The sequence below is a fragment of the Suillus clintonianus genome (genome assembly GCF_016758775.1).
Source record: "Suillus clintonianus strain FC179 chromosome Unknown DEU56scaffold_60, whole genome shotgun sequence".
NCBI lineage: Eukaryota > Fungi > Basidiomycota > Agaricomycetes > Boletales > Suillaceae > Suillus > Suillus clintonianus.
Window position 1 is genome coordinate 137,805 of NW_024539284.1, and position 25,903 is coordinate 163,707.

Genomic DNA, 25,903 nt, shown 5'->3' on the forward strand with positions numbered 1-25,903 from the left:
TCTCTTATGGTCAACTCCAATGCTCAACAATGTTCTATTAGCGCTATGGTATATTTAGAGTTTTTGACAGTTTTTAACACCCTCAAAATGCCCTTGAGTTTTCGACACGTCATAAACACGTTAAAAACATGTCAAAAACTAGTTGTGTCAAAAACTCTGGAGTTTTTCACGGAACACTATTGCAAATCGTGATTGCTGCACCTTGTACTTGTCAAAACTTCTTGTCTGATTCATATCTTATTGTAAAGCTGAGAAGCAACAGGTAGAATCTAGCTAGACATTGTTGTTTTTTTATATTTTTTTGTATGTTTTTTATATGTTTTTCTGTATGTTTTTACCACGTGTCACAAATTAGCTTCGGCCCCCAAAAAATTGGTGTGACAGTCACACCAAATAGGTTCGATTCATTGATGGCTGTGACCTGTGACGAACCTAGTGTCATATCTCTACAGTACACAGGAATCAGCAAGTCTTCTGTTATGCGAAGGTGCCAACATACCGATAGACCCAGTGATTGCGTTACCAGAAGACTCGTCACCACAAGGCCATGACTTCGATGTCGAGAGGACTCACATGCCACCTCCACCTGTAGAATCAATGCAACACTGAGCACCAAACAGTGTTGTGGGGGGAAGTACTACGAACCCATTTGTCTTGACCCATCCGATCACTGCTGTTGTGCATCCCTTCACCTTATCCAGCTGGGAGATGTCTGTCGTACCCCGAAAATGCTCGGAATCAGTTTCACCAACCCTGACAGAATTTTCACTCGCACCATCGACTGCGCTCACGACTCCGAATAGCTTGCGTTTATCATCTGTAGCTCCACCCACATCAGCAGGCGATAAACGAATTGCGGCTAATCTCACCCGGACTGAACCAATTGCAGGTGCACGAGTCGCCATTCCAAAGTGGCTGACAGATACCATCACACGACTTGAGCACGAGCTCAAATCGCAGAGGCAGAAGCTAGAAGAAGCTGGGGATATCATTCACGAACAGGCGGAAGAGCTGGTTGAACTTCGACACCAAGTTACGATACTGCACGATGCCCAGAATCAACTTGAAGATGAAGTTGACAAATCACGCACATCGCTAGAGTCACTTTCTTCGAATGTTGACGTGATTAAGAAAACACTTCAAAGCAGTACCGAGTCCTCGAAGTCTAAGGCAGCGCAGGCCATCAGCGACAATTCAAAAGATAACATTTGGAATGTAAGTGACGAAAGGGACAAATTCATGCAATGTTTCCTTATCTTGAAATAGTCCGGAGTCCGCAAGGGCTTCTTGAAGGCAATCGGCATAACAAAACCATCTGCGATAAGGGAGTACCATCCACACGTAAATGGGTCGCAGATTGATGGTGACCAGGTTCGACCCGACTTCAGCAAAGATTGGAGCGACAATGCATCTTGGCACATCCATCTTGTCCAATATGTCAGGGTCAACATCCGATCGTGTCATCCTATTGTCTCGGCCGATCTCATCAATTAAAAGACAGATGAAGATATTCTCAGATGCTTACATGAAAACTTCAAACATTATGCTGCAGACTACCGCAGCGCAAATAAGCTCGCACTGTCAACCGGAAGGGCAAAAGGAAAGACTGACCCAAGGGTGGCACAAAGGGAAGCATGAAAACGAGTGGTAAGATGATTTTCTGGAACATTCCATTTTCAGCTCAATTTTGGTCAAGAAACTTGACGAGCAAATCAGTATCCGGGACAAGTCGAATCTCAAGACTCCTGAATGGGACTTTGCCTTCACATTGCCATACCAAAGCAGTGATGAGAGCGTGCAGTCAGGAGACAATGATCGTGGGGGCATTGATCCGGAGACAGAGGAAGACAAAGATGTCCAAAAGAAGCCAGATACAAAGTCTAACTTGAAGGGTAAACAGAAGGCACCATCGAAGGAAGCATGGGTGACGCACCGTGAAAAGTACCGAGCACTGCTAGTGAGTACTCTAGAGAATGACTCTGGGCCACTCAGATATGGCTGAAACTCTGTCAGTTCAATCAAGCTGTTGATCACTTGAATATGGTGGCATTGGAGACAAAGAAATCCAGCCGTCATCACGCTCGAGTCATTGGTGAACCGCGGGACAGAGATTTACCTGACATTAAGACGAGTGCGAGAATTCCTATTGAGCTGATTGATCAGGAGTGGCTGCGTGCATGTCCACAGGACCCCACAAGGTATAATGGAACCATCAATGACGGTACGTGGTACAGTGGTGTCAGCTACAGCAACAATTTGATTATTCTTTTCCTTTGAAGATCAAGTAACGGTCCCCGTACCTGAGCAAGATGCTGACTGCTGGCATGCTGAAACCGAAGACAACTTTGAAGCGGAGCTCGCTGATGATGAAGGAGAGCTAGGTTTTGATGAGGAGTGAGGAGCTATGCTAATTGATGGGTTTCTTGTGCGACAAAATGAAATTCTGTATGAGTAGAACATGCTGCATTAACCACTATCAATCGTTGTCAATGTCAATCTCGATGTCAGCCTCTGGGTTGCTCTGTTTGAGACATAAATAAGTGTGCCATTGTGAACAAAAAACAGCAGTGCACGCACATGGTCATATGCAATGGTAATCCAGAAGTCAAAGATGACTTCGTGTTGCATTGCCTGGATCGGAGCAAGAACAAAATGGCCGGATAAAGAATCTATAGGGACAACTTCTAATTCACCAAGTGCTTCTGCACGCCATGATGCAACACCAAGATCTGTGGCCCTGTAAAGAGTTGTGCACGTTGCAACAATGTAATAAACACTATGAGATGACATACCAAATCGCCCATGGAAAATCGGGTGCTCGATCATCTGGGACAAAGCATCGCACAATGGCAATATTTGCAACAAGCGGTTCATCTCCATTGGTCCGGTCATGGGAGACATGCAGAAGCCACTGTATTTCAACAGGCTGGTGTCCGTTGATGTATGCATACTGTGCGGACTTGCCTCGATGAGCGGTGACAGCACCATACCTCAGTCTTCGCAGCCACAAATGAGAATATGAGCTTGCGTTTCCCATGAAATTTTCACCATTGCCGATTATGCTGGTACTAGTCTTAAGGTGAACGAGTGGCCTCCACTTGTTGCGCAGATACTTGTATACAATTTGATAAACATTGTCGCTGATGCTCGATAGGTTGAGTTTCTTGGGATGTTTCGCAAAAATCGCTGCATCTATGGATCATTAATAATAGCCTGTCAACACAGAGAATGACTCACTTAGGTTGTTGTTTATCACAGTACTGAGGCGATCTCTTTGCTGTGCCTTAAGACACATCTGAAGGAGACAAATAGAGTCTTCGTCGTCGTCTGTCCTATTAGGAAGTGCTTCAATATGAAGAATCTGACGTACGATGAGTAATATGACAAGTATTCAAACAACAATTGATCCAAATCTTACGAGATCGTAATTGAAGGTGACGCTCCACCATCGTCGCATCAATGTTCCCTCGAGCTCTCCTCCTTTGTGTTGATTGTGGTTGATCCTGGCAAGTCGTCCATTGTGTCGTTCAAATGCAAATGCCCATGTCGCATAACACGGTCCAAACCGGTACATCTGTTCTTCAAGGTGATTGGCGAAGTGGAAATACAGTGTTAAGTGACATCCCATCTGAGCCCAGCTTTGTGTGGCACGAGACAAGGCTGCACATCCTCTGTGAATGTCATCTGGGCTAATAGATTGGGAGGAAAGGATTCACACTGCGGCACAAAACTCGAGGATTGTGTTGTAATGACGGCGAAGATTTCGATCCATTTTTGCAGAGTTGACACGTGCAATATCGGCATCTGATGGATCAGGATTTCGAGCTAGAAGATGTTCCATTAGTCGTGACCGGAGGGTCTTTTGCATCGTAGCTTGAGCAGCGGAATTCTTGGTATTGGGAGGCGAAGGAAGTGCATCTTCATCGGGAATTTCGCTCTTGTATTCCCATGCTTCATAGAGCGCAACAAACAGAATCAATACCTGATTACGCCATTGGTCTGTTTTGGGTGAGCCTTGCTGGTCGCAAGCTATAATCAAAGTGTTACATGAGCGCAACAAGTAAGCTGATATGACCTCACTGAAGGTGGCAAACAGGTTGCCTCAACAGGCCAAATAACATTGGCAAAAATCATTTGAGTCTCTGCATTGGTTTGATATATCTTCCTCCAGTCAATAGACCAGACTTGAGGATGATCACACGATTAATGTGCTTGACCATAGCTGGTGTGATATTAGTAGCAATTCATTGAAAAATCCCGAAGACTCACTAAGAAAGACAGCGTGCATAAACTCAATGACGGAGCTTCCAGCGGGCATCCAGCTAGATAGATAGTTTAGGGCTGACCAGCGTACACCCCTATTCTCGTGAATAGCATCTGCTATGGCAGGTTCTGCGTTACGGGCACAAAATGAGTATTTGAGGTATCGCCAGTCTTCTCGATAATTGAATGCTACGCAGATAAATATCATGTCAGTTTCAGTAAAGGAGGATTTGGTGGGATACGCACTAGAAGGATCAAAGCAACTCGGATGACTCGGAGATAATGAGAAAAAAGGTTTCTTACATGTGGGACACATGAAAAACTTCGAATTGTGGCCTTGAAGGCCTGTTACTTTGCGACTGGATGGGAGGTCGGAGACGTTGCAATATAGATGGGAGTGGGACAACTGCGGATCTTCATAACCGTGAACCGTGAATTCTACACCTGCAGCAGGGCATCACGATAAATTAGTAACAAAAAGTCAATGAATGAACAGCTTACCCTTTTTGAGACAAAGTAAGCTCTCGACAAATGGCTCCAAGAGGTGATTCATCTGCTCCAATGATGGTTTGTCGGGTCCTGGAATAACCATCACAAGAATGGTTTCTTCTGCGAGATAGCAAATAGTGCAGGGATTGTTGCAAATTACAGCATAGAATGCACCTGTTGAGTGATAACCCGCTTTACCTTTGACGGCTTGAAACCTATGGCACAATGAGCGCTATGATCACACAAGGGGCAGGGCAAAATACGGACCAATCAATGTCGATCTGCCAGACCAACCCACAAGGTAGGGATACGAAGCGCTGATGAAGTTCGTGAACATCCACATCTTGAATCTCCCAGCGCCCACCCCTTCGACGTTCTAAGCCTGCTTGAATTGCACGCCACCCATATCCATCGTAGATGTCTTTCATGGGCTTAGATGGGTCACGAAACGAATCAAACCCGCGGCCAGGAATTGGAGGGACTTGGCTTGGTTCGTCCCCAGGACCACGCCAATGTTGGAGCTGTTCCCACTTGCCCGGACGTAGAAGAAACTGTTGTAATGCATGCTCTGGAGGCACGTAGGGTACAATTTTTGTCGGTGTACGTTTGGTGGTGCCGTCAGACAGTCGTTTTTGCGTATACAATGCCCCCTCGCAGTCGTCGACAGTACAATTGGGAGACTTGAGTTCAGAAAGTACAGAAGGATGATGGAGTTTCCAGCATACATCACATATGAAGAAATATATGATAAACTGGTCAGCGGACAGACCAAGGCGCTTGAGGAGGGTAGGCAGGGTGTGAGCATATTCATCTAGGCCCGGATATTCAATCTCTGGGTTTTCTTGTTGAGCTGTGCAGAGGAGGTGTTCCTTGCCTTCGAGGTCATGGTACACAGCTGCGTTGGCAGCATTATAGAAGGCTGCTGAAATAAAGGCCTGAATATAAGCATTATGGACTGCGGGATGGTCATCCATGCAGGGTGGGGGGTTTGCGTGAATGTCGGCAGCTTCGCGAACATCAGAGAAATTGAAATGAGTGCCTTGAGATATGAATAGTGCACCATCCTCTTGCTCATTGAGATTGATGTCTTCCCCCTCAGGGATGGGAGGTTCTTCATCACTTGAGTCCTCAGAATCCTCCACATTGAGCCGCCCAAGACGTTCGAAGATTTCTTCATCAGGGTCTGTGCTGAATTCATCTAAAGGACCAAAGTCAGGTAGGCGTTCATCCCACCCGTCAAAGATGTTGTCCAGCTCAGGAAATGGTTGGGCAGGCATGTCTGCGTTTGTGTTCTCGGGTTGCGGCTCCCCAACTACATCATCCAAATCATCGTGATAGTCATAGTCTATCCCACCCCCTAAACCATCCTGAAGTGGCCCATCTTCAGACGAGTCGCTATGCGCATCAGGTTGAAGATCTTCGGCTTCTGGTCAATATAGGTCCTCATGTGCTACTTCTGCAGCACAAGTTGCTTCAAGTTGCTGATCTGCAAGTTGATGCTGCACAGCTGTCTGAGTTTCTTGAAGCCTCTGTCCATCCGCACTGAATCTGCACTGAAAACTCTCACAGGAGCACCAGGTGTATGACGCCCTGGGCATTTGAAGATTAGTATGCCAAGCACTGTGCTGCAGGCGGTGTGGAGTGTTTAACATTTAACGGTATGCATGCAAACTGCTCGTGCACGTGGATTTCGGTACATGTAAACACGTGCAAAGGCGCAAACCCTAGACTAGGGCCGTGACAGATGTACAAGCAGGTACTACATAGAGCAATTTGAAAGCGAATCATGGTTGAGCTGTCCAGCACATTTCTCATTTGTCTTCTCCTGCTCCATGAGTGTGATACATTCTTAGAGATTAATGAGGACGCCGAACGATGCACGATTAATGTAGCAACAGGCACCACTGGGAACCTCGAGACTGTGAAGAAGACGTAGAAGAGTGCGAGGGAGCGGCGCAAACGGAAAACATGGTTGTAGAGATGTAGGCTGACTGAAGTCCTTTCGCCACTTCAACTATCCCGTGGACAGAACGACTGACATGTCGAACCAGTGTTTTCCCCATGCTCTCCAACCCACGAAAGCCACTTGCTGGTGAAGGAACACCTACAGCAGGTCGAGAGGGTTGCACAATCTGAGCATGTCTCTGAGCCTTGGGCGGTGAAAGTGGTGTCTCATCAAGTGAAACAGGAACAAAGGAGGAGTGTGGGTTGAGGTCCTGGGCTTAGTGGTGGGGGGACGATAGATGCTGGTATGATTCGACTAAGCGCTGAGACCAAAGAAGACCAAGTCTGCGAAACACGTGAGTGCAAGCAAGGCAAAGCAAGGAACAGTACTAACCCAGGTTTGAGTCACCTGTGCGAAAACTGCTTGATTGCTCAGAAGCGCCAATGTAGCAGCATCTCGCAAAGCAGAAGTGGCGACAAATAGGGCGGCCACGTCAACTTGACCGTCAACAGGGCCCTTGAGAGAGGCGGGAGAAGGAATAGTAGAAGCAGTAGCAGTAGCAGCAGGCATTTCTAGTATCTAAACTGGCCATGAGCGCACAGAAGACAAGAGCGCAAGAGCATGAAAGTACCTCTAGTAGAGACGAGAGGCAGCAAAACGACTTGCATATGTTGAGGTCGGTGTGGAGACGCCAAGTTTGTCCGCAGATGCTGAGCACTGAGAGGTAGGAGTAGGTAGAAGACAGAATAGAGAGTAAGGTGACATCTGGCTGAATTGCTGGGCGGCACAGGGTTCAGAGCAACTCTGGACGCCCTGGCCAAGGTTTGCTTGATGCAATGGTTACTGACCAGGGTTCAGAGCAACTCTGGACGCCCTGGCCATCCCCATGCACAAACTGAATTCATGAAGACACACACCTTACCTTCAGAGGATCTGTCGAAATTCAAACAAGACGCAAAAAGTCCAACACGTCGGTGCATGTGACATTTATCGGAAGCGGGAAGCCCGAGAACAAAATAACAACAACTTTTCACTCGTGATTATTTGAATCTATATATCCGACAATGAATTAATGGTGGATATAAGTCCTGGGATTCTCGCCTCAGATTATCGTCAAATTCTGTTATAATCCCACATTCTCGCCGGTAACTATTTTGCGTCAAAGTCTGGTGAATTAGCTTGAACGGGGACTATCATAATTTATCTGGAATTTATTGTAGACTCCTTCGAGTTGTGTGGATTTTGGAATAGATTTTATTCATGTGTTGCACGGGCTTGTTTTGGTAAAGAAATATTAATGATGTTGGACCAACGTGTGGGAATGGGAGTCGATACATCGTGATCTGATCACTGGGAAGATGCAAATTGTGTACTGTGTCGACGCGAAAGCATGCGCAGTGATGTGTGTCCATGAAGATCAGGACACCACAGAGGAGAACATTCGCAGAATGAGGTTGCTGTTAGAGGTCCCGAGTGTGCACGTCTTCCTACCGCACATAGTACTATTACTGGGGAGAGGCAACTCTCTGCCAATTTCAAACTCAGCGCGTGCCCTCGCTAAAGGGGTGTATGGCTGAAATGGTGGTTAATGAAACCGTCGACCACTGGACATTGAGCACAACATTATGGAGACTACATTGTATGGAGACTTTACTGTGAAATATAAAGCTGATTGTATTCTCCATGCAAAAAAGGGAAAACACGCGAATCGTAAGGCTATAGTGTTTGGCAAAAGCTCATGCAACCAACTTTTTCAAAATTTTCCATGGAGATTACAACTAAATCACGAAAAAAAGGCCTCTGATGGCTTTTCTCAACCCCCCAGCATATCGTGTTCAGTCACAACAGGGATGTCACAGGTAGTAGACTCATATTGTATTACATAAGCCTCATAAACGCGTCGTGTCGCGTCACAAATCCACAGAGACCACTGTAGAACTCTCAATGCCCTCCCTATACCACCCAGGGGACCGTTGGAACACTACCAAGAAATGTTCTACTGCCCAGATTGATCAGTTAGCTCAGCTTTATGCAAAAAAACATGCCAGAAATGAAAACACCCCTCCGAGTCCTCATAGCCCTACCCCCACCATGTCCCAACCTCTACCAGCACATGCTTCCTTGCAAAACATCGACTCGCAACTGGAGGCCCTAATGCAGCGAATGCAGGCACTCACATCACATGCCGTAAACCACACAGGAGGTTCCTTTGGAGACAGGCGAGAGTGAAGATGAGGACGAGCCTTGAATTTTTTGAGTAGAATAAGCTTACTAATTACTTTGACTTACTATAATATTCTACAGCTGTTTTGGTGTTGTACGGGCGTCGTAGTTCAATATAAGTTATAATGTTCGAACGGTCGTGTCGTTTGACCTAGTGCTGCCGCGGTCCGGTTCCGTTCGGTTCAGAGGTGATTGGACGAGAACCAAGGACCGGACCAAGGTTCGGTTCTAGAAATTTCAACGAACCTTAGACTGAACCTTTGTGAACGGTTCACAGCGGTCAGGTTCGGTTTTGTCTCGGTCTGAACGCGAACCGAACGCGAAAAAATTACAGGCAGGAAAAAAATTCATAGGCAAGATATTTGTACTTGTAGTTACATGTCCAATGAAGCCACATGTCCCTCAGCCTCTACTTCTGCAGAAAGGTGCCCATTCCTATATGCTCCCTTCAGTAGTTGTAGTGCAGTGAACGTGTCAGTGGCGAATGCATTGCGTCGGATAGTCAAAGTGATTCCTCCGCTTGAGAACACTTGTTCGGAAGGAACAGAGCTGCCTTGAATGGGTAGATAGTCTCGCGCGATGCGCACGAGTGTAGGGTATTGCAGCGAGTGAAGCTATTAAGTAGATTTAGTAGTGAAAAAACAAGTCAAAAATAAAACTTACCCCCCACCAGGCCACAATGTCATCAGTCTCCTCTAGTGGCAAAGACAAGTACATGTTGAGCTCTTGATGAGGATTGTGAGTAAGGTGGTCTGATGTCTTGCGTGTCCTAATAGCCTCGCGCATCCAATCATCGCCATAGTGCTTGCGTACACTGGCAGCTCTCGTTGGCGGAGCGGATTGCTCGTTGGTAGTAGGTGTTCGACTCGGCGGTGTATAATAGTCATCGAACTAAAAAAAAAAAAAAAGATGAGAGGGGGAAAACAACATAGAACATGACGAGTACTCACCACGGCCTCCAGACGAGCTCTGCCACCTGCAACATCTTCAGAATCCCACCGGCCTTCGACGTATGCGAGCTTATAGTTTGGATCAAGAACTTAAATTATATTAGATAAGAACAAGTTGTAAAAATTGATAGTACTCACCAAGACAAATAAAATACACGTCCAATTGACTTGTTTTCTTGAAGTATTTGTCGATGTTCTTGAGTCCGGCCTTAATCGCATCAGCGATTGGAAGATATTGCGGGTCAAGTGCCATGGATCTCCATGGATCAGCAAGGCACTCTAGTGTAGGGATCGTTTTCCATGTGGTCGGATGTTTTGCTGACGAGAACGATTGCTGAGCCGTGGCTGGTTCCTTGAGGATGCGGTGAATAAGCCCGAGGTGTCTCCAATCACTTCGATCGAGCTTGAAGTTGTCGTAAGTCTTGTTGCGAAGAGTTGGCACTTCGTGGCTTTCATCGGCAAGGTTGGTGAAACGGTTTACAGCCTATTTAATTAAAATCAGTTTAAACATTGAAAGAAAAAAAAAACTAAAACTCACTTGACGCAAGATCAACATGCGGTCCAGGCATTTATATAGCGACGCCCAGCAAGTCCGGATCCATTGCAACAGCTCAAGTTCAGGTGCGTTTTCCTCTTTGCAAGCCTTGCGGGAAAATGCGCGAGCTTGAGGGGACTTTCGGATCTGAGGATCTTGATCAGCAAAAGAATAGTCTAACTAATATAGCACGTACCTGCTCGATGAGGGCAAGAGCTTTGCCGAGTGAATCACCGGTATCAAAGGTGTTGTTGTTGTTACTGACGTCCATGGAAGAAAGTTGTTGATTTAAGGTGTCGAGGTCAGCGTCGTTGCCATTATCAAGGGCTTGTCGAATTTTCTTCATGAGAGCAGCTTGAGGTGTGGGGGCGACGGCATCAATGAAGTGGCGTGCTGCAAGATTAAGTATATGTTCTTGGCACCTGATGCGGCGTGCATCAGGTGCCCACCGCATACCCTCAGGATCGATTTCTTGTCCAACTGCTTTCATGGCGGTATCGTTATTGGTCGCATTGTCAGAGGTCATCCATCCGACCTACAACACACTGATTAGATTGAGCGCAGCAAAGAAGTAGACTAAACTTTACCTTATCTTGTAGTCCATATTTGTTAATGGTATCAACAATCAAGCAAGCAGTATTCTGACCACTATGATTGCCCTGGATGTGCGCAAAACTGAGTTCCTCGCGGTGTAACCCCCATTGCTGGGGTTTGTCATCTGGGCTCCAGATATAGTGGCCTGTGATGGAGAAGAAAGGGTCGCCAATGATGGACGTCCATGAATCGAAAGTCATCGAGACTTGACTGTCTACCTTTGCGAGACGCTCACGAATGACGTTGACGACCTCCACTGCGCGGGCCTTAACAGTCTCCGTAAGTTTCGTGCGGTGTGGCACGTCACTTTCGGCAAGGGCAGGGCGGACATAACGAAGCAAGTTGCAGAAGGCTGGTTTGTCAACGAGCTGCAATGCTTCGTCCTCGGTCACAATCAGCTCCATTATATACTCCAGAAGCCCTGCCTTTGTAAACATGGGCGCTTTCAGGGCAAGGCTGCCATCGAGGGTGGATTGCCTTGAACTATTTATGAATCAGTACAGCACACTACAATACGGCAAGTGTAACTCACAGGGATTGAACCTCACCAGTTGGAACTGCTCGAGGGTGCATGGTGATGTTTGCGGCTTCACAGCGTGACTTGTAAAGTTGAAAATGGCCTTTATTACTGATAGATATATAATATTAGTGGATCATTTAAGAGAAAGAATACGTGAGCATACTGGCAAATGTGCGTGCGTAGTGTAGAGATACCTCCACGAAACGTGTACTTGCTTTCAACTTCACCAGCATCCCTGCAAGGTTTGCAGACCCAACATTTGTTGTCGCGAGTGAAGATTGTTCGAATATCAGCGGTGCGCTCACTCTTTGATAAAGTGGCTCGGATGGTGGTGTCTTGAAGATCCTCGGGTTCGTCCTCAGGTTCATCCTCAGGTGCTGGTACATGTTCGTCCTCGGCCTCATCTGATTGACCAGCACCATGGTCAGTATCAATATCTGTGTCGTCATCGGATAATGGAGCAGAGAGCTGTAACACAACCTTCTTCCTAACTAGTTGCTCGGTTGCACTAGATAATGCGCGCTTGCAGCTTGTTGAAGAACAGGTGTTGTCAGAATCACAAAGGCGCGCAGAAGGTTTAGAGGTGCGAATGGAGCGTCGAGCACCTGCAGTAAGTGGCACTGGTTTGCGTCCAGTCTGCAGTAGCACAGAGAAGGCGTCTGTGGGTGGCTGGGCAGAGGAGGATGGAGCGGAAATGGGGACGGCATCATCAGGATCGTTGTAAAAAACGATGTCTTTGGCGTCCTTTAGAGACCCGTCTGGGTTGAGGGCACACTGTGCTTCAGGTTCAGACATTGTACCGGTAGTCAAAATATATCACTCACCTTGCTCCCTTTATATGCGAATACCCAATCTCCTACTAACTCATAGTATGCATTGAAGGATCCTAAGAAATATAATATGTCAATCAGTTTATTGCGCTTGATTTGACGGAAAAGTCATACCTTGAGCTTGATTGAACAGGTAGGCGTTATCGGACAGCAGGGTGTGTGGGATGCGAACCTCCGGACAGGATAAGTCGAAAAAAGTCTTGAGAATGCCAAAGGTCAAAGTGACCATGGTGAATCTTGAGGATCGAGAAGTCAAAGCGTGTGATTGAGCCTTGAAGGCGTTGCAAGGAAGATGCGGTTCGGGGTTCGGAACGGTTCGGGAAGGTCCGAACCTATAGATGAACCGCACAGGAGTTAGCGGACCACGAACCTCATTCCGGTTCGGTCCGTGCAAAATGCTGGACCATGGACCGAACCAAGGACGAACCACGGTTCGGAACTGGACCATGGCAGCACTAAGGTAGGGCTACTACAAAATCGACCAACATCACGTGACAAATGTATTGAAAGCGTGACAGAATTGCAAAGTGATGAAGGCTCTAGGATAACATGAAGGAGAGAAAATCGGAAACCTGTGAATGATGGAGCACACTATGTAGTACAGTTCACAGGGACCCGATTCATTAGAAAGTGCATGTAGTGTAACTTATGGACATTAGATGGGATTGTGGCATTTATCGAAGTAAGTTTGCCAAGAAATTTGCACCACCGTTGGCCGGCGATTACGTTCCACCTCATCCGGTTCCATTACCCTCACCAAGATGGCTCCACGCAACAAGAGGAACCGCGCGAGCATTGCGAATCTTCAATGCAGACGTCAAGAGCCGGGTCTACGCAAGACGAACAAAGAGAACCAAAACTTGAGCGTGAGTTTAATGTTACCTTTTTGTGGCACGCTTCGGAGCGCTGATTGACAGCTTTTTGTCCAGACTCCCCTCGCTTCTATGCGGGCCTCGACTGACATATGTGCTGGAGCTGGAGATGAAACAGATATCACTGTCAGAGATGCTAGCTTGCCAACTCGCACATCACCTGTGTCTTGTGTCCTTGCTGATATGGAAATTTTCTCGAATGTTGAAAGAACTGTGCCGCTTGCTCCTACCAACTTCGAATCAGTGGATATGATCATTGATGACAACTCAGGGAGGACATCACTTCCAACATATATCACCAGAGACACGCTTGCAGCTCACAACGAGTCCAATCCACCGCATCTTCCCAACCGCTACTCAGCATTCGTGTCGGATTGCCCTAACAATGATGATACATACCTAGATCATGAATCTGTCGGGTCTCTTGGCGATGATCTCAGTTGCATAGACGGCAGTTTCGGTGACAGCGAAAAAGATGTTGAATACACCACCAGCCCTGCACGTCAATACCGAGCTCTGAACTGGCATGCGGCCCCCACTCTTCCTGTTGTGGAAGAAGCACTCGATGATCTAAAGCTCGTCTTGAAACCGTTGCGGAAGAATGGAGTGGGACACATATGGGTAGACTTGCCTGCCTTGCTCCGGGAGCGCCTAGAGCAGATCAAAACATTTTTAGGAATGTTTATCAGCAAGTCAAAGGAGGCGGATACGCTCGGAAAGGGGTCCTCACCTCAGTGGATGGCAGCATCATTGGCAACAGCTAATGTGCATCAGAAAGGCACATATTATGCACGCCAACTACGTGCATGGGCCAAGGCATTTATCACGGACCGTGACAATCTCCCTTTCGACCAATACGGCCGATCGAAGATATCGAAGCTTGATAATGAAGAGCTCACGAACGAGCTTCACCTGCACCTACAATCGGTCGGGAGATATGTCAAGGCAGGGGATCTCGTCACGTACCTCTCTGACAAAGAAGCCCAGAGTCGCTTTGGACTCAAATCAACGATTTCCCTCGCAACGGCGAAGAAATGGATGCATACACTTGGGTATCGCTGGCGCACTGACCATCGTGGTCAGTATGTTGATGGACATGAATGAGGAGATGTGGTTAATTATCGCCAGAACATTTTTATACCGGAGATGATGGCATTACAAGCTCGAATGAGACGGTGGATGAGTGACGGACTCACATCGGAGATCAATTTGGAACCACATGAACGTCCTGTCGAAGTTTGGCTGCAGGACGAAGTCACATTCTACGCAAATGACAGGCGTCATTCCGGATGGTATCATCTCAATGCAGGTTCCGATCCTCGTCCAAAGGGGGAAGGGATATCAATCATGATCTCCAATTTCATTTCCGCAGATCGAGGATGGTGCAGATCACGAGATGGGAAAGAGAGTGCAAGAGTTGTCTTTCGAGCAGGGAAGTCGCTAGACGGATGGTACACAAGTGAAGACATGCTGAAACAGGTGACGAAGGTCATGGACATCCTGGAAAACAATTATCCAGAGTCAGATCACGTTCTCGTGTTTGATAACGCATCCACGCACCTGAAACGAGCAGATGATGCCCTATCTGCATGGAAGACACCCAAGGGAATCCGGGAATGGGGAGTTGAGACGACGCTATTGGGAGAAGACGGAAAACCAGTCCATGGGCGGGATGGGAAAGTTCTAAAAACGAAGGTGCCGATGCAAGACGGGCGATTCGCAGACGGACGACCACAGCCGCTTTATTTCCCACCCGGCCATGAGCATGTGGGAAAGTTTCAAAGGCATGGCGGAGATTCTGTGGGAGAGAGGGTACAATGTTTCGAAGCTGAAGGCCCAGTGCACCAAGTTCAGGTGCCCAGAGGGGGCCACTCAATGTTGTTGTCGAAGAATCCTCTTCAATGAGCCAGATTTTGTTGGTGTCCCAAGTCGCCTGGAAGAACACTGCCTCGCGCGGCACTTCAAGCTAATCATCTTGCCGAAGTTTCACTGTGAACTCAACTTCATCGAACAGTGTTGGGGATATGCTAAAAGACTTTACCGATTATATCCACCCACCACGAAGGACGAAGAGATGGAAACCAATGTTCATAAGGCACTGAACTCTGTTCCCATTGAGTGCATGCGTCGGTAAGTATTGCTGCTGATGCTTTGAGAATCGAAAGAGTCAAACTCACACAGTTATAGGTTTTCGAACCGGTCCTTACGGTTTCTAGATGCATATCGGAAAGGTCTGAACGGAAAGCAAGCGGCATGGGCAAACAGGAAATATCGAGGTCACCGCACTCTTCCGGACAGTATTTTACAGGAACTTGGTGACAACCAGATCACATAGACTTCGGAATAATATAGTTAATAGCTAAATAGTACATACACTCGACACTTTGCTACTTACATCTAATACATCTAATCTCCTTGCATGGCCGGTGGCGCCGCCCATGCATCAACGTCGCAACCGTCGTGCCTTGCATCTCGTCAGCTGTCACACCATGTCACGATTGGTTGGTTTTGTAGTAGCCCTACCTTAGTTTGACCGCATTTCTTGCTTACATAATGCCACACTTTCTTTGGCTGAGTTGCCGCTCCCCACTATTACTTCCGCTTTGATGGATGTCACATGTTATGCATTCATTATGTAAAACACCTGGTGAGGACCGTGCGGCGTGGTCTTCAAACCTATCCCACACACTTTCTCGCTCTAGATCCCAATGACCGCATTCTGATATGTTTCATTATCCTGGATGAATAGCATGATACTTGACGTCCTTCTGAAACATGGGAAACCATACGCTGTGAGCATTCACTCTACGAGGCAGGTAAACTATATCCATGTCGCCCACTGATATCTTCAGCACCACTCGCCGCGAACCTTCTGTCCGATACGACCTCAACGCAAGGCAAGGATGTTGTGAGAAACACCAGACAGATTACGGCGGTTCTAATTCAAACTTCCAAAGCATACCGGCCACTTGGTACGCACTTCTAGTTTTCACTGCTTACTCACACGTATCTGTTGGACCCTGTCTAGTGTTCAACACGATGCGCCAGTCAATGCCTGATTGTTCACCAGGTTGTATGGTAGAACCCAGAACTCGTCCAACATCGGCGGCGGTGATAGAATAACTCTCAAAGTCCAAGCGCTTGCCAAGCGTCAAGTTCCAACCCATTGATATGCCGTCTCTATATAATTGTCAACGTTAGTCACGTCCGTGTGTCTAGCTATACACTTGCAAATATATTGATGAGAGCAAGTTCCAGCACCACCCTGCACCACCTGAGAGTTGTTGGCATATTCGTAAGTTTGTGAGATTCGAAGCTGCATAGTGGTATACATCTGCACGATCTGGGTACTCTGGGGTCTACTAAAGAATACGCCTACATCACGAATATACCGTAACTGATAGTATGTGTCGTTGTTTTTAATGACTTGCTCCACACTCGGCTGGCTCTTGATAATAGCCTCCACCCTTAGCGATGACCAAGAGATTCTGCATTCTCATGATGTGCAGTGATTTGTATTGAACGACCGTCTTCTTTCTGTTTGGTCCACTCATAGGAGACTAGGCATGATTGCTGTTTTCGAACTTGCGGATGAATATTCTGACTAGCAGCAGCTATAAAGCGCGCGAGCACAGAACTGACGAACAACCAACAAAGAAACAAACCCGCACTTAGCTTCAAAATCTCGCAATTTTTGACAGTAAGGTTTATCTAACCTATAGGTCCAACTTATGACACTGATGCTCTAGATGAATCTCTTGACGATCATTCTCCTGGCATTTACGGCCATCGGTCCTCTCACTGCACGAGCCCTGCCCGGCTCCGAGGCGAATGAACCCGCCAAAAAATGCACTTGGCAGGTGTGCGGGGGGATCCCGTGCTTGAGAACGACTGTTGTAGCCACCAGAGCTTGCACATTGTTAGGTGCCCCGGCGACTCAGTACTGTTGTGCTATCTAGCGACGCAAATGAAGGTCCGGGTACGTCGGTGATGAAACCCTTTATCAGAACATGTACTGAGTGAAAGATAGGAAATCAGTGCTGCTCGCGCGCGGAAAGCATCCCCAAAGATTCTCGCATATTGTCTACGGTAGCATCCTTAGTCACCTCTGTAAAGATTGTTCCATCTTGCACTCGTTGACTATCGCTAAGAAATCAGACTCGTCCTTGATTGCTGGCTGTACGAACCTAAGTGTCAATTCAGGAAAGGGCTACTTGCACATAGAAAGATGTTCGCGATAGTTCCAAGGATCCCTTTCGCCGGGTCGATAGGAATCAGGTCTTTGTAGGGCTGAAGGCAGCGATAGTGGCACCTAGTAGTTGACTGCCACCCCTTGGTATCAGAAGAGACGTGCTTGGCATTTGGATCGTTTTGTGTCAGTCAAATATACTGGGAAACTCTGAGATATGTTCCTTCTTGCCTTCGACTGTCAGGACTCTCCGTCCTTCAGATTTTTAAATAATATATATATCGCCATGAGTGATTACAGATATTTTCCACTATTCGCGACAGAATCCACGATCGAACGTAAATGGGTTCACAAAATTGTGCACAAGTCAGAGGCCCAAAATTGTTTGGTGAATAAAAACATACAATGGTATTTCAAACTTTTGACTCAAAAAAACTGAAGTATGTAGTTGTAATCGCACCATCTCCGGCACGGATTTTCTTTTCCTTTTGAAGGCTATATCATTCGCAGTGAATCCACACCTTGACTGCTGCGGAGGGCAATCTTATGGCGGTCGAGGATCACCACAACGTCTTGATCGGCACCATAATGCACCCAGCGCGAATGAGGTTTTTTTTTGCTCGCCTGTTTGTGCCTCCGATGCTTGTGCCTTCATTTGTGAAGATGAGCTGCATGCCAGACACTCGCCCTGGGACGTAAGCCGTGCCTTCGCTACCCGTGATATATTTTGAGGACACAAGAATCTCAACGAGTGGCCGCCAGACTGTGCACACGACATATGACGAACTCATCCTTCGCCGCAGCTTGCACTATTTGAGTGTACCCTTGCGTCTCCGACCCGAGGCCGAACCACTCTGATATCAGCGGGCCCGAGTCTGTTGACAGGTAGGACGTTGCTACGCCTTGCATGAAATCTAAGTTCCCTTGCCTTCGATATGCTTTGCCTTCAAGGAGTGGCTGGACTTCCAATATGAAGGAACCTTATGTGCGAACCTCGCGTGTTTCGATTGTAATGTTGGGCTTGCACACGAGGAACGCGAGCTCGTAGCTGTTATTTGGCGCGGTGAACTGTAGAGTCGGTATGCCAGTAAGGTCTGGGTAGATGGGAATGTTTAATTGGTCGCAGCCTTCGGCGCACGCAACAATGGCAAAAGTTGTCGAGTCGTCCGACGCAGCGTCTGAGTAGTATGATTGAAGACAAATGTAGTTGGGTCCAGCACGGAAATCTGTGTTACAAATTTGGATTCGTACATCGCTGGTATTGGTTTTGTCACGATGTAGGTTTCGATGGACTTACGGGAGATGCTTCCTGGAACATGAATACCGAGCCTCGAGGTATGTAGTAACGGCCGTCGGGGCTACGCTGGTACTATCCATCGCTTTTGATGATGAAGACTTGGTAAGATTCTGAGGATTTTCCCATGTTAAAAACGGATTGAGTCCGACTACGTCAGTTAGCCATCTTGCAGTTGTCGAAGCTTGAATGGTGATCGGTATGGGCGCGACATGGGCCGCATATTCACTGAGTGACTTGTTCGAGATGGTGTACGCATATGACATGCCCAGAGCCATCTCTGCCCATACTGTCGAAGCGGGATACTCAGGGGAGATAGCCAGCTGCATAGGTGGAACAGTTTGTCCGGCATCAGCCAAAGGAGACATCAATTGACCACAGCGAGGCATGGCACAGTTCTGAGTCTTCTAACCGGAAATGGCACAGCCACCCCACAGCCACCAATACGTGTTTGCATAGTCTGAATCACGGTAACCTCTCTTTCCTTACTGTTTATCTCTCCCAATTTTCTAATCGTCTGGTAGAGATGTTCTCAGATGAGCTCAAGGCATTCCGTAGACTAGGCTTCCGACATGTTTGTCTCAGCGCTTTGAATTACCTTGCACAGCGCTGATTTTTCTTTCGTTGCATTTGCGCCGACGTGTCCTTGGTGCGACCCCATATGCGCCTGTCGTTCTCGGCTCCTGTAGTTTCTACTTCAAATTCTCAACTTCGCCTCCGTCATCGCATCTGGCCTCATGCTATGGAAAGGCCTCGGCCTAATCTTGAACACGGAATCGCCGATTGTCGTTGTTCTCAGGTGTGTACAAAACCTCCCTACCCCAAACAAATATTAATTTATCCCATATCTACAGTGGTTCAATGGAACCAGCATTCTACCGTGGCGACCTTCTTTTCCTCACCAACCCCTCAGGCGAACGCTACCACACAGGTGACATCACAGTGTACAGGATCCCTGGCGCTGACATCCCCATCGTGCACCGCGTCATGGAAACCCGGGATGTCACTATCCCGTTCGACAATTCTACGGAGAACCGTGTCATAAAAAACAAGTGAGTTTCTCCAGTGTGCAGCATTTGGTTCGCTGCGGGGGCAAATTCGATGACTAACTACGACCCCAGACTCGCAAAGCTCAAACTCCCACCGGGAGAACATCAACTGATGCTCACGAAAGGTGACAATAATCATGTTGATGATATTGACCTCTACCAGGGCCTTGAATGGCTCGACCAAAGACATATCGTTGGCAAAGTTCGCGGGTGCGTGTCTTTCACATCAATTTTATTTTATTCTTCAATTCACTTGCACTCCACCCCCAGATTCCTTCCGTACATCGGTTACGTGACAATCGCCATGGTAAGTCTCTTTCACCGTCTGAATTGAGTATACGTGCGCCACTTGGTAGCGCATCCCTTTCATACTACATAACGCTGATAACGCCACAGAATGATTTCCCGCAACTTAAATACGCGCTTCTAGGAGGTCTTGGGTTATTGGCTGTTTTGCAGCGGGAGTAGCATTCCCTATGGAGGGTGGGCCTTTACGCAGATCCATTTTGCTTTTTTCAATGTAAGGTGTCGCGCGCATGAAATAGCAACATTGACCTCATTGGGTTACGTTCAACATCATGGCTGTTTGATACCCCGACAATATGGTGGATCTTTGGTGATGGTATTCTCGCTCCTCTTGCGCTGTTCCTCTCATGGCCAATCCCACTTCGCTTGACTAGTCTTACTATCAACATGACACAGCAGGCCAAGAGCGCTACTCCTCCCTCTCCTCCGCCTTCTTCCGCAGCGCGGATGCCGTCCTCCTCATGTTCGACGTCAGCACACCAGAAACTATGCACGCGCTCACGAAATGGTTGGAAGAGTTCAAGTTCCGAGCCCCAGTCAGTGATGAATGAAGAAGCCAACAACTTTTGTTGTATGGTTGTGGGGAACAAGATGGATCTGTTAAAGCCTGGGATGGGCGTTACTATGGAGGAGGCTCAGAAATTCGTGCAGGAGCTAGTGCCTCTTTCTGAACCTGAGTGAGCACGGGGCTGACACCGACACCGACCCAGCGCTCCCCACGCCCTCCGCCCGAATGGGCATCCAAAACCACCGCAAATTGTCGCAGTCGCGTTCCCGCTCAGGTGCACGAACGCCAGCACCTCATTCTACGGGACCTTCCGCTCTGGCGTCACCCGTCTTCATCCAGCTCTGTCTCTGATGCGCATGCGAGCGCGCGTTCCTCCCCGCTTTCAGGGGTCCCCGCCCGAAACTCCAAGAGTCAGGAGAACAACGTGTTTATCTACTACGACGACGTCTTCTTCGTCTATTCATGAGGACCCAACAACCTACTTCACCATCCACCCCACCTCAACCACTCTCAGACCTACCCGACACCGACACCGTAGCGGCTGTGGGCGATGACGACATTCGTTCGAGGGAGGATAAATGTTCGCAAAAAAATTATTGGTATTTCCTTTTTTTCTTCTTTATTCCGGTCTTTCACTTTCATTGTACAGGCTTGTTGACCGATACCCATCAGCTTGAACGGGGACTATCATAATTTATCTAGAATCTATTGTGGACTCCTTCGAGTTGGGCTGATTTTGGAATAGATTTTATTCATGTGTTGTTGCTCGGACTTGTCTTGTAAAATGATGTGGGGCAAACGTGCGGGAATGGGAGTCGATTTATACGTTCAAGCGTGTTGCATAACACTGATGGTAGGCCTAGACGCGAGTTCGGGTGCGTTGAAACACCAGGCTCGAAACGATAGTACAGGAAGGTCATCTGTATCAGACAAAGGAGACATTAATTGACCATCAACATCCCGACTCAATCCGCTCTCAGCGAGGAGGCATGGCATGAACATGTATTCTGTGCGTGCGTAGAAAATGATGCGAGCAAGCATAGGCTAAAAATTCTCAAGTATGTAAAACAACATGCAAGCGCGGCATATAGAATCATATATGCTCGTTTACGCTTGCGCTCATGCCTCCGCGGTTGGCCTGACACGCTTCTTCGCGACGGTGTTTTCTCTGTATCGCAAGACAAAGTTCGTGTTATGAATATTAATACGGTTATTAGGATGGGGATAGAAGGAACGCACCTGAATCCGTTCTTGAATCTCCTCGATACGTGCTTGAGCGTGCGCATGCGCCCGGTTCCGGTGGTCTTTCTGCGCTTGGCTTTTTGGCCCCACTCATACGAGCGCAACTTTGCTGCGGGGTAGCCGCACTGGGCACAGGCTGGGATACGGGAATGACAGTTTTTCCGAGGTGGATTGTAGTAGTGGAGGAAAGAGTGGAAACAGGACGGAGACGAGCAAATGAAAGGTCAGATATCGCCTCATAAGAAGTCGTAGAAACGCACTCTTGTGTTGCCTGTGGAATGCGCGAACACCACAGCGCCGGCAGAGCGTGTGGGACTTGGTGTGTCGCTTACTGCACGATTCAAATACAACCGCATGAGAGAGACACTCCAAGTTGCAAGGGAAAATACCACGCACCCAAAGGACGAAGTACCTGGTCATCCAAGAACATCGACAACAAGCCATCCGTCAAATTCTAAACCCTAACGATCGAATCGTAAAATCAAACGAACCTTTCGTCTGTAGAAATTCAAGAGGTCAGCTAACATGAAATGGGCAATGTACCGGCCAGACACGCAAAATAACGTCCACCCCTTCCGTTGAACACTAATGTCATCCAATACATATCATCTCCATCCACCCAACAATCGCCCAATTCCATCCCGATTTTTCACCCAGGAAGCTTGCACGCATGTACAAAGACCTATCGGACGTCGAATGGGCAGCGAGACTCACCATCTTGACGTTTTCTTGAGGATTTGGAGACGGTGGTGATACCGGTGGGCGTGCTGGGGTTGATTCAGTAGGGGAGGCTGGAAGCGTGGGAATAGTAAGCTTTCGTGTGAAAGCAACCTTAAAGTGGACGACAAGGCCTACTAATATATAGTACGTTCGTACATGCAAAGGCTTCCAATGTTTCCCCCTTCCATCAGTTAGGATGGTGTTCAAGATAGGCGGCTGGGCGTTCAGCTTCGAGCAAGTGCGCACATGGTTAGAGAAGCAGGGACAGCAACACCAGCACTTGCAGGACGCGTTCCTTTCTAGAGATCTCAACTTCTGGTTCAAAGAGAGAAACATAGATTATATGCGGGCCGTCCCCACCGACTATCCTCGAGGGAGCTGTCAACCAGTCATCATATTGGCTCGAACGCAGAGAGAAGATCCAGAGTCAACGGTGGTCCATTTCTCTCGTTTCATGGAGCTGGATGCGGACCGTGACGTGAAGAAGCAGGTAATGGAAGAGAGTGGGCTGAACGATGAGGACCTGCCTTGGGTCACTATTGCGGACCCATATTTCATGTGCTGACATTGTCGTCGCGATGCAAACTAAATCGAAGTGGGCTCAGGTAAATTACCACGTCATTGCTTGCCCGCACCGCTAACTCATCACTGCTGCACCAGTACCAAATGATATTTGTCACTTGGAGTTTCTTATCCCACGCGCGGACCAATCTTCTTTCTCAAGAACTTCATTGTATTACGTCTGCTTATGTCCTTTCATTGTACATTTTGGAACCGATACAACGCCAACGAGCAAATGCAACATACGTGATTCTGAATTGTTCTGTGAAACGCAAGGGTGCTATATAATGGGATTGTTTTATTCACAGATATGCAACTACACGTCCAAAAATAATCTCGAGAAATACTTCTTCACGCCTTCTGCACCATGTACAATCGCTCCAATCACTCCGTCAGGTCGTATCACGAACACTTTCGTCTGGCCAGATTCCACGAGGTAAGCCGAATAAGCATGGCCCTTCTGATCAACAAGAACAAGGTCAGCAGGGGATGCAACAGGCGTCATTGGTGCAGATGAAGGCAAAACGACTGCCAATCGCACAACGCTTTGGTCGTAAGCCTCCAGCACGCCCAAGATCGGGATAGCATCTGCATGAGTCGGAGCGAACACAAGCACTGTATGATACCAAGGTCTGTAGAGACCAAAAAACGTCTTGACGTCAGATTCTCCGCGCCCCACCTGCAGCATGTCGGGTGCTTCAGGCGCCCTGTCTCCAGCTTCCAGATGGCTCTCATCAGGTACTTCATAGGCGTTGATAGGTCTTCCCTCAACTAGCGTCGCAAATTCATCGAGTACGATGCTACTAAACCGGCAGTTGATACCGAGCATATAAACGATCGGGCTTCGTTGGAACGTCACGTCCTTTGTTTTTACTGCTCTGTTGAGAATCGAGGTGGTCATCTTGAGCATATCAGAGATGACTGGGAGGCGTTCAGCACTGTATGTCTCGAGAAGAGATTTGTCGGCGAGTCTTTTCTCGACGAGCGCCAGTTTCCACCCTAAATTGAACTGGTGTGCATCCCAGTCAGCTATGTCGCACATACTACATGTTAAAAACTCACAGCATCTTGTACACTTGAGTTAAGTCCCTGGTCGTAGAAAAATAAGCAAGGGGTGTCATTTGACGAGAGCATACATACCTGACCACCGGTTGGACTGTGGACACTGGACATGTATGTGTCAGCAGTTGTTTAAACTTCACAGAGATAGACATACTGAGCAGCATCTACGACAACGTCCATCAACACAGCTACGCGCGCATGAAATAGAACCACGTACCGCCCGCAACAAACACTCGACCTTCGCTAAACTTATTCACCATCCGGATATTGGCCCTAAACCAAAGCGATGAAAACGCATCGATGTATGAAAAAACAACAACACACCGGAACTCGCTCGCCCAAACAAGCTTGTTGAAAGTGACCTCCGTAGGTATCAATGATGTAATGATCTCGAAGATAAGCTCCTCGCTCTGAGCGACCTTTGTCAGATCTAAGTCACCACCAGATATGAAAAATTGCCAGCCGTCCTCCCCAATTTCATCCGTTGGACGCAATGAGACGCTGTGGGTCGTCAATACATCGCTGAGCGTCAATGACACCAATGGTACGTACCCTCGTTCTTGGAATTGTCCAAACTGATGAAAATACTGTCGAGACCGGATCAGGAGCGTTCTTCCGTCGGATAAGTAGAAACGGACGCACTGCTCTATCAAGCCCAACGCCCTTTAAACAAATATCTCCCGTGACAATTCGGACATCATCTCTAGTCTCGCCCAAGAATAAAAGCCCAAGTTGTTTGCGCACGACACCTGAAACACGAATTCAGTCTCATCCTGCTGAATCTGGCAGCTTCTCACCTTTGGCCCCATCGGCGCCGATCATCCACTTTGTATCAAAAGTTTCTAATGCACCGTTCTTCGCTAGTACAGCGGTAACCCCCTCTTCGGACTGTTCGAACGAACGCAGTTCGGTGCCCATCTCGACAGAACAAGAAAACTTCTCGAGGTGGCGTTGCAGAATCACACCTAAAAGCTGTTGACCGAGAACCTTGGAACGCTGGAAAACAAAACAAGCCAAATTTTCAGTATGTTTGCTTGATAACGCAGCATTTCTGCGTACGAATGGTATCGCGGGTGTAAGATCTATATGCGGGGCCATCGAGAATTCCCTCAGAGGTTCCATCGTCCCTGGCTTGTAGTGACGGACAATAGGCGGGGGTTTCCCTCGTTCGTTGACTTCTAAAACATCCAAGAAGTTGAAGAGTTCCAGAGAGCGTGGCTAATTCAATGGAATCATCGGTGATGTGTCAAGTAGATGCATCACAAACCATGATTCCAGCACCACGCTGTCCGATGCGAGGGTTTGGATCTTTGTCGATGATACGAACTGGGATGCCGTTCTGCAGAAGTGTCAACGCTGCTACCAGACCTGCTGGCCCAGCGCCAACCTAATAAGAGGAATTCAGCTGAGGTGCGATCTTCTATCATAAGGAGGATTCTTACGACTAGTACAGGTGGACGAGTGGAATTCATATGTAAAGTTTCTTGGATGAGAGTGCCAAAAAATCTCGTCTTATAATATAGGCGGATCAAAGCGGAAAAGTCGGGCAGGATCTGTCAAAAGGCTCACCAAATAAGATAATTCATGACGTCGACTAAATAGTCCTTGGCAAGGGCAGGGGACTCCCCCACGTAGGCTGCGCTGGCATAGTTTCACTTGCCAACGGAACTAAAAGCACCATAGTCACTAGAGATAGTCGCCACCAGCGCTCGTCACGACGCCACCTCGTCGAATTAATAATTGAATCTGTG

The 25,903-nt window shown here is 47.7% G+C and overlaps 11 protein-coding genes across 11 annotated transcripts; 7 read left to right on the plus strand and 4 right to left on the minus strand.

Annotated features, from left to right (window-relative positions):
• Positions 1-708: 708 nt before the first annotated feature.
• On the plus strand, positions 709-2,398 carry DEU56DRAFT_914878 (uncharacterized protein; the record flags this gene model as incomplete). The annotated part of the gene is made up of 6 exons (XM_041357678.1): positions 709-1,215; positions 1,267-1,443; positions 1,502-1,647; positions 1,717-1,957; positions 2,014-2,221; positions 2,280-2,398. The coding sequence occupies 6 exons, from the start codon at positions 709-711 to the stop codon at positions 2,396-2,398; spliced, it is 1,398 nt and encodes a 465-aa protein (XP_041206203.1).
• A 78-nt stretch (positions 2,399-2,476) lies between these two features.
• Positions 2,477-7,267, minus strand: DEU56DRAFT_757923 (uncharacterized protein; the record flags this gene model as incomplete). The annotated part of the gene is made up of 15 exons (XM_041350184.1): positions 2,477-2,521; positions 2,578-2,737; positions 2,793-3,192; positions 3,238-3,361; positions 3,419-3,689; positions 3,717-4,029; positions 4,270-4,322; positions 4,347-4,452; positions 4,567-4,707; positions 4,765-4,872; positions 4,951-4,967; positions 5,020-6,147; positions 6,207-6,377; positions 6,792-6,856; positions 7,091-7,267. 15 exons carry the CDS (start codon positions 7,265-7,267, stop codon positions 2,477-2,479), a joined length of 3,279 nt encoding a protein of 1,092 aa, XP_041206204.1.
• Positions 7,268-11,656: 4,389 nt separating this feature from the next.
• On the minus strand, positions 11,657-12,578 carry DEU56DRAFT_757924 (uncharacterized protein; the record flags this gene model as incomplete). Its single annotated transcript, XM_041350185.1, has 4 exons — positions 11,657-11,754; positions 11,825-12,293; positions 12,344-12,405; positions 12,464-12,578. The coding sequence occupies 4 exons, from the start codon at positions 12,576-12,578 to the stop codon at positions 11,657-11,659; spliced, it is 744 nt and encodes a 247-aa protein (XP_041206205.1).
• Positions 12,579-13,740: 1,162 nt separating this feature from the next.
• On the plus strand, positions 13,741-14,286 carry DEU56DRAFT_718877 (uncharacterized protein; the record flags this gene model as incomplete). Its single annotated transcript, XM_041347649.1, has 1 exon — positions 13,741-14,286. A coding segment is annotated over one exon (546 nt), but the record flags the coding sequence as incomplete, so codon positions are not given.
• Positions 14,287-14,370: 84 nt separating this feature from the next.
• On the plus strand, positions 14,371-15,126 carry DEU56DRAFT_914882 (uncharacterized protein; the record flags this gene model as incomplete). Its single annotated transcript, XM_041357679.1, has 1 exon — positions 14,371-15,126. The coding sequence occupies one exon, from the start codon at positions 14,371-14,373 to the stop codon at positions 15,124-15,126; it is 756 nt and encodes a 251-aa protein (XP_041206207.1).
• Positions 15,127-16,050: 924 nt separating this feature from the next.
• DEU56DRAFT_757926 (uncharacterized protein) lies at positions 16,051-17,462 on the plus strand (the record flags this gene model as incomplete). The annotated part of the gene is made up of 7 exons (XM_041350186.1): positions 16,051-16,193; positions 16,292-16,376; positions 16,441-16,516; positions 16,830-16,921; positions 16,971-17,081; positions 17,146-17,200; positions 17,248-17,462. 7 exons carry the CDS (start codon positions 16,051-16,053, stop codon positions 17,460-17,462), a joined length of 777 nt encoding a protein of 258 aa, XP_041206208.1.
• Positions 17,463-19,193: 1,731 nt separating this feature from the next.
• Positions 19,194-20,624, plus strand: DEU56DRAFT_815971 (uncharacterized protein). The gene is made up of 6 exons (XM_041353807.1): positions 19,194-19,278; positions 19,394-19,503; positions 19,559-19,756; positions 19,826-19,963; positions 20,024-20,060; positions 20,150-20,624. The coding sequence occupies exons 1-6, from the start codon at positions 19,231-19,233 to the stop codon at positions 20,219-20,221; spliced, it is 603 nt and encodes a 200-aa protein (XP_041206209.1). The 5' UTR covers positions 19,194-19,230; the 3' UTR covers positions 20,222-20,624.
• On the plus strand, positions 20,449-20,610 carry DEU56DRAFT_740773 (uncharacterized protein; the record flags this gene model as incomplete). The annotated part of the gene is made up of 1 exon (XM_041348840.1): positions 20,449-20,610. A coding segment is annotated over one exon (162 nt), but the record flags the coding sequence as incomplete, so codon positions are not given.
• A 706-nt stretch (positions 20,625-21,330) lies between the features above and the next one.
• Positions 21,331-23,363, minus strand: DEU56DRAFT_815978 (ribosomal protein L37e-domain-containing protein). The gene is made up of 7 exons (XM_041353808.1): positions 23,185-23,363; positions 22,524-23,129; positions 22,301-22,307; positions 22,206-22,221; positions 22,070-22,140; positions 21,807-21,945; positions 21,331-21,735 (listed from the first exon to the last, which is right to left on the minus strand). Exons 2-7 carry the CDS (start codon positions 22,863-22,865, stop codon positions 21,687-21,689), a joined length of 624 nt encoding a protein of 207 aa, XP_041206211.1. The 5' UTR covers positions 22,866-23,129; positions 23,185-23,363; the 3' UTR covers positions 21,331-21,686.
• On the plus strand, positions 22,873-23,094 carry DEU56DRAFT_740764 (uncharacterized protein; the record flags this gene model as incomplete). The annotated part of the gene is made up of 1 exon (XM_041348838.1): positions 22,873-23,094. One exon carries the CDS (start codon positions 22,873-22,875, stop codon positions 23,092-23,094), a length of 222 nt encoding a protein of 73 aa, XP_041206212.1.
• Positions 23,364-23,406: 43 nt separating the features above from the next.
• DEU56DRAFT_914885 (FAD binding domain-containing protein) lies at positions 23,407-25,624 on the minus strand (the record flags this gene model as incomplete). The annotated part of the gene is made up of 12 exons (XM_041357680.1): positions 23,407-24,099; positions 24,153-24,179; positions 24,231-24,255; positions 24,307-24,316; positions 24,370-24,425; positions 24,477-24,653; positions 24,705-24,739; positions 24,795-24,901; positions 24,950-25,148; positions 25,212-25,370; positions 25,420-25,539; positions 25,595-25,624. The coding sequence occupies 12 exons, from the start codon at positions 25,622-25,624 to the stop codon at positions 23,407-23,409; spliced, it is 1,638 nt and encodes a 545-aa protein (XP_041206213.1).
• Positions 25,625-25,903: the final 279 nt, after the last annotated feature.

Excerpts from the sequence above, each read along its gene's own strand:
- DEU56DRAFT_815978 (XM_041353808.1), bottom strand. The coding sequence starts at position 22,865 with ATGTTTCTCTCTTTGAACCAGAAGTTGAGATCTCTAGAAAGGAACGCG. Across the intron at positions 21,946-22,069 it reads ATTCCACAGGCAACACAAGA|CCTGTGCCCAGTGCGGCTAC; the intron begins GTGCGTTTCTAC and ends CCCGTATCCCAG. Across the intron at positions 21,736-21,806 it reads AGATTCAAGAACGGATTCAG|AGAAAACACCGTCGCGAAGA; the intron begins GTGCGTTCCTTC and ends CTTGCGATACAG.
- DEU56DRAFT_815971 (XM_041353807.1), top strand. The coding sequence starts at position 19,231 with ATGTTCTCAGATGAGCTCAAGGCATTCCGTAGACTAGGCTTCCGACAT. Across the intron at positions 19,279-19,393 it reads GTAGACTAGGCTTCCGACAT|TTTCTACTTCAAATTCTCAA; the intron begins GTTTGTCTCAGC and ends CGGCTCCTGTAG. Across the intron at positions 19,757-19,825 it reads AACCGTGTCATAAAAAACAA|ACTCGCAAAGCTCAAACTCC; the intron begins GTGAGTTTCTCC and ends CTACGACCCCAG.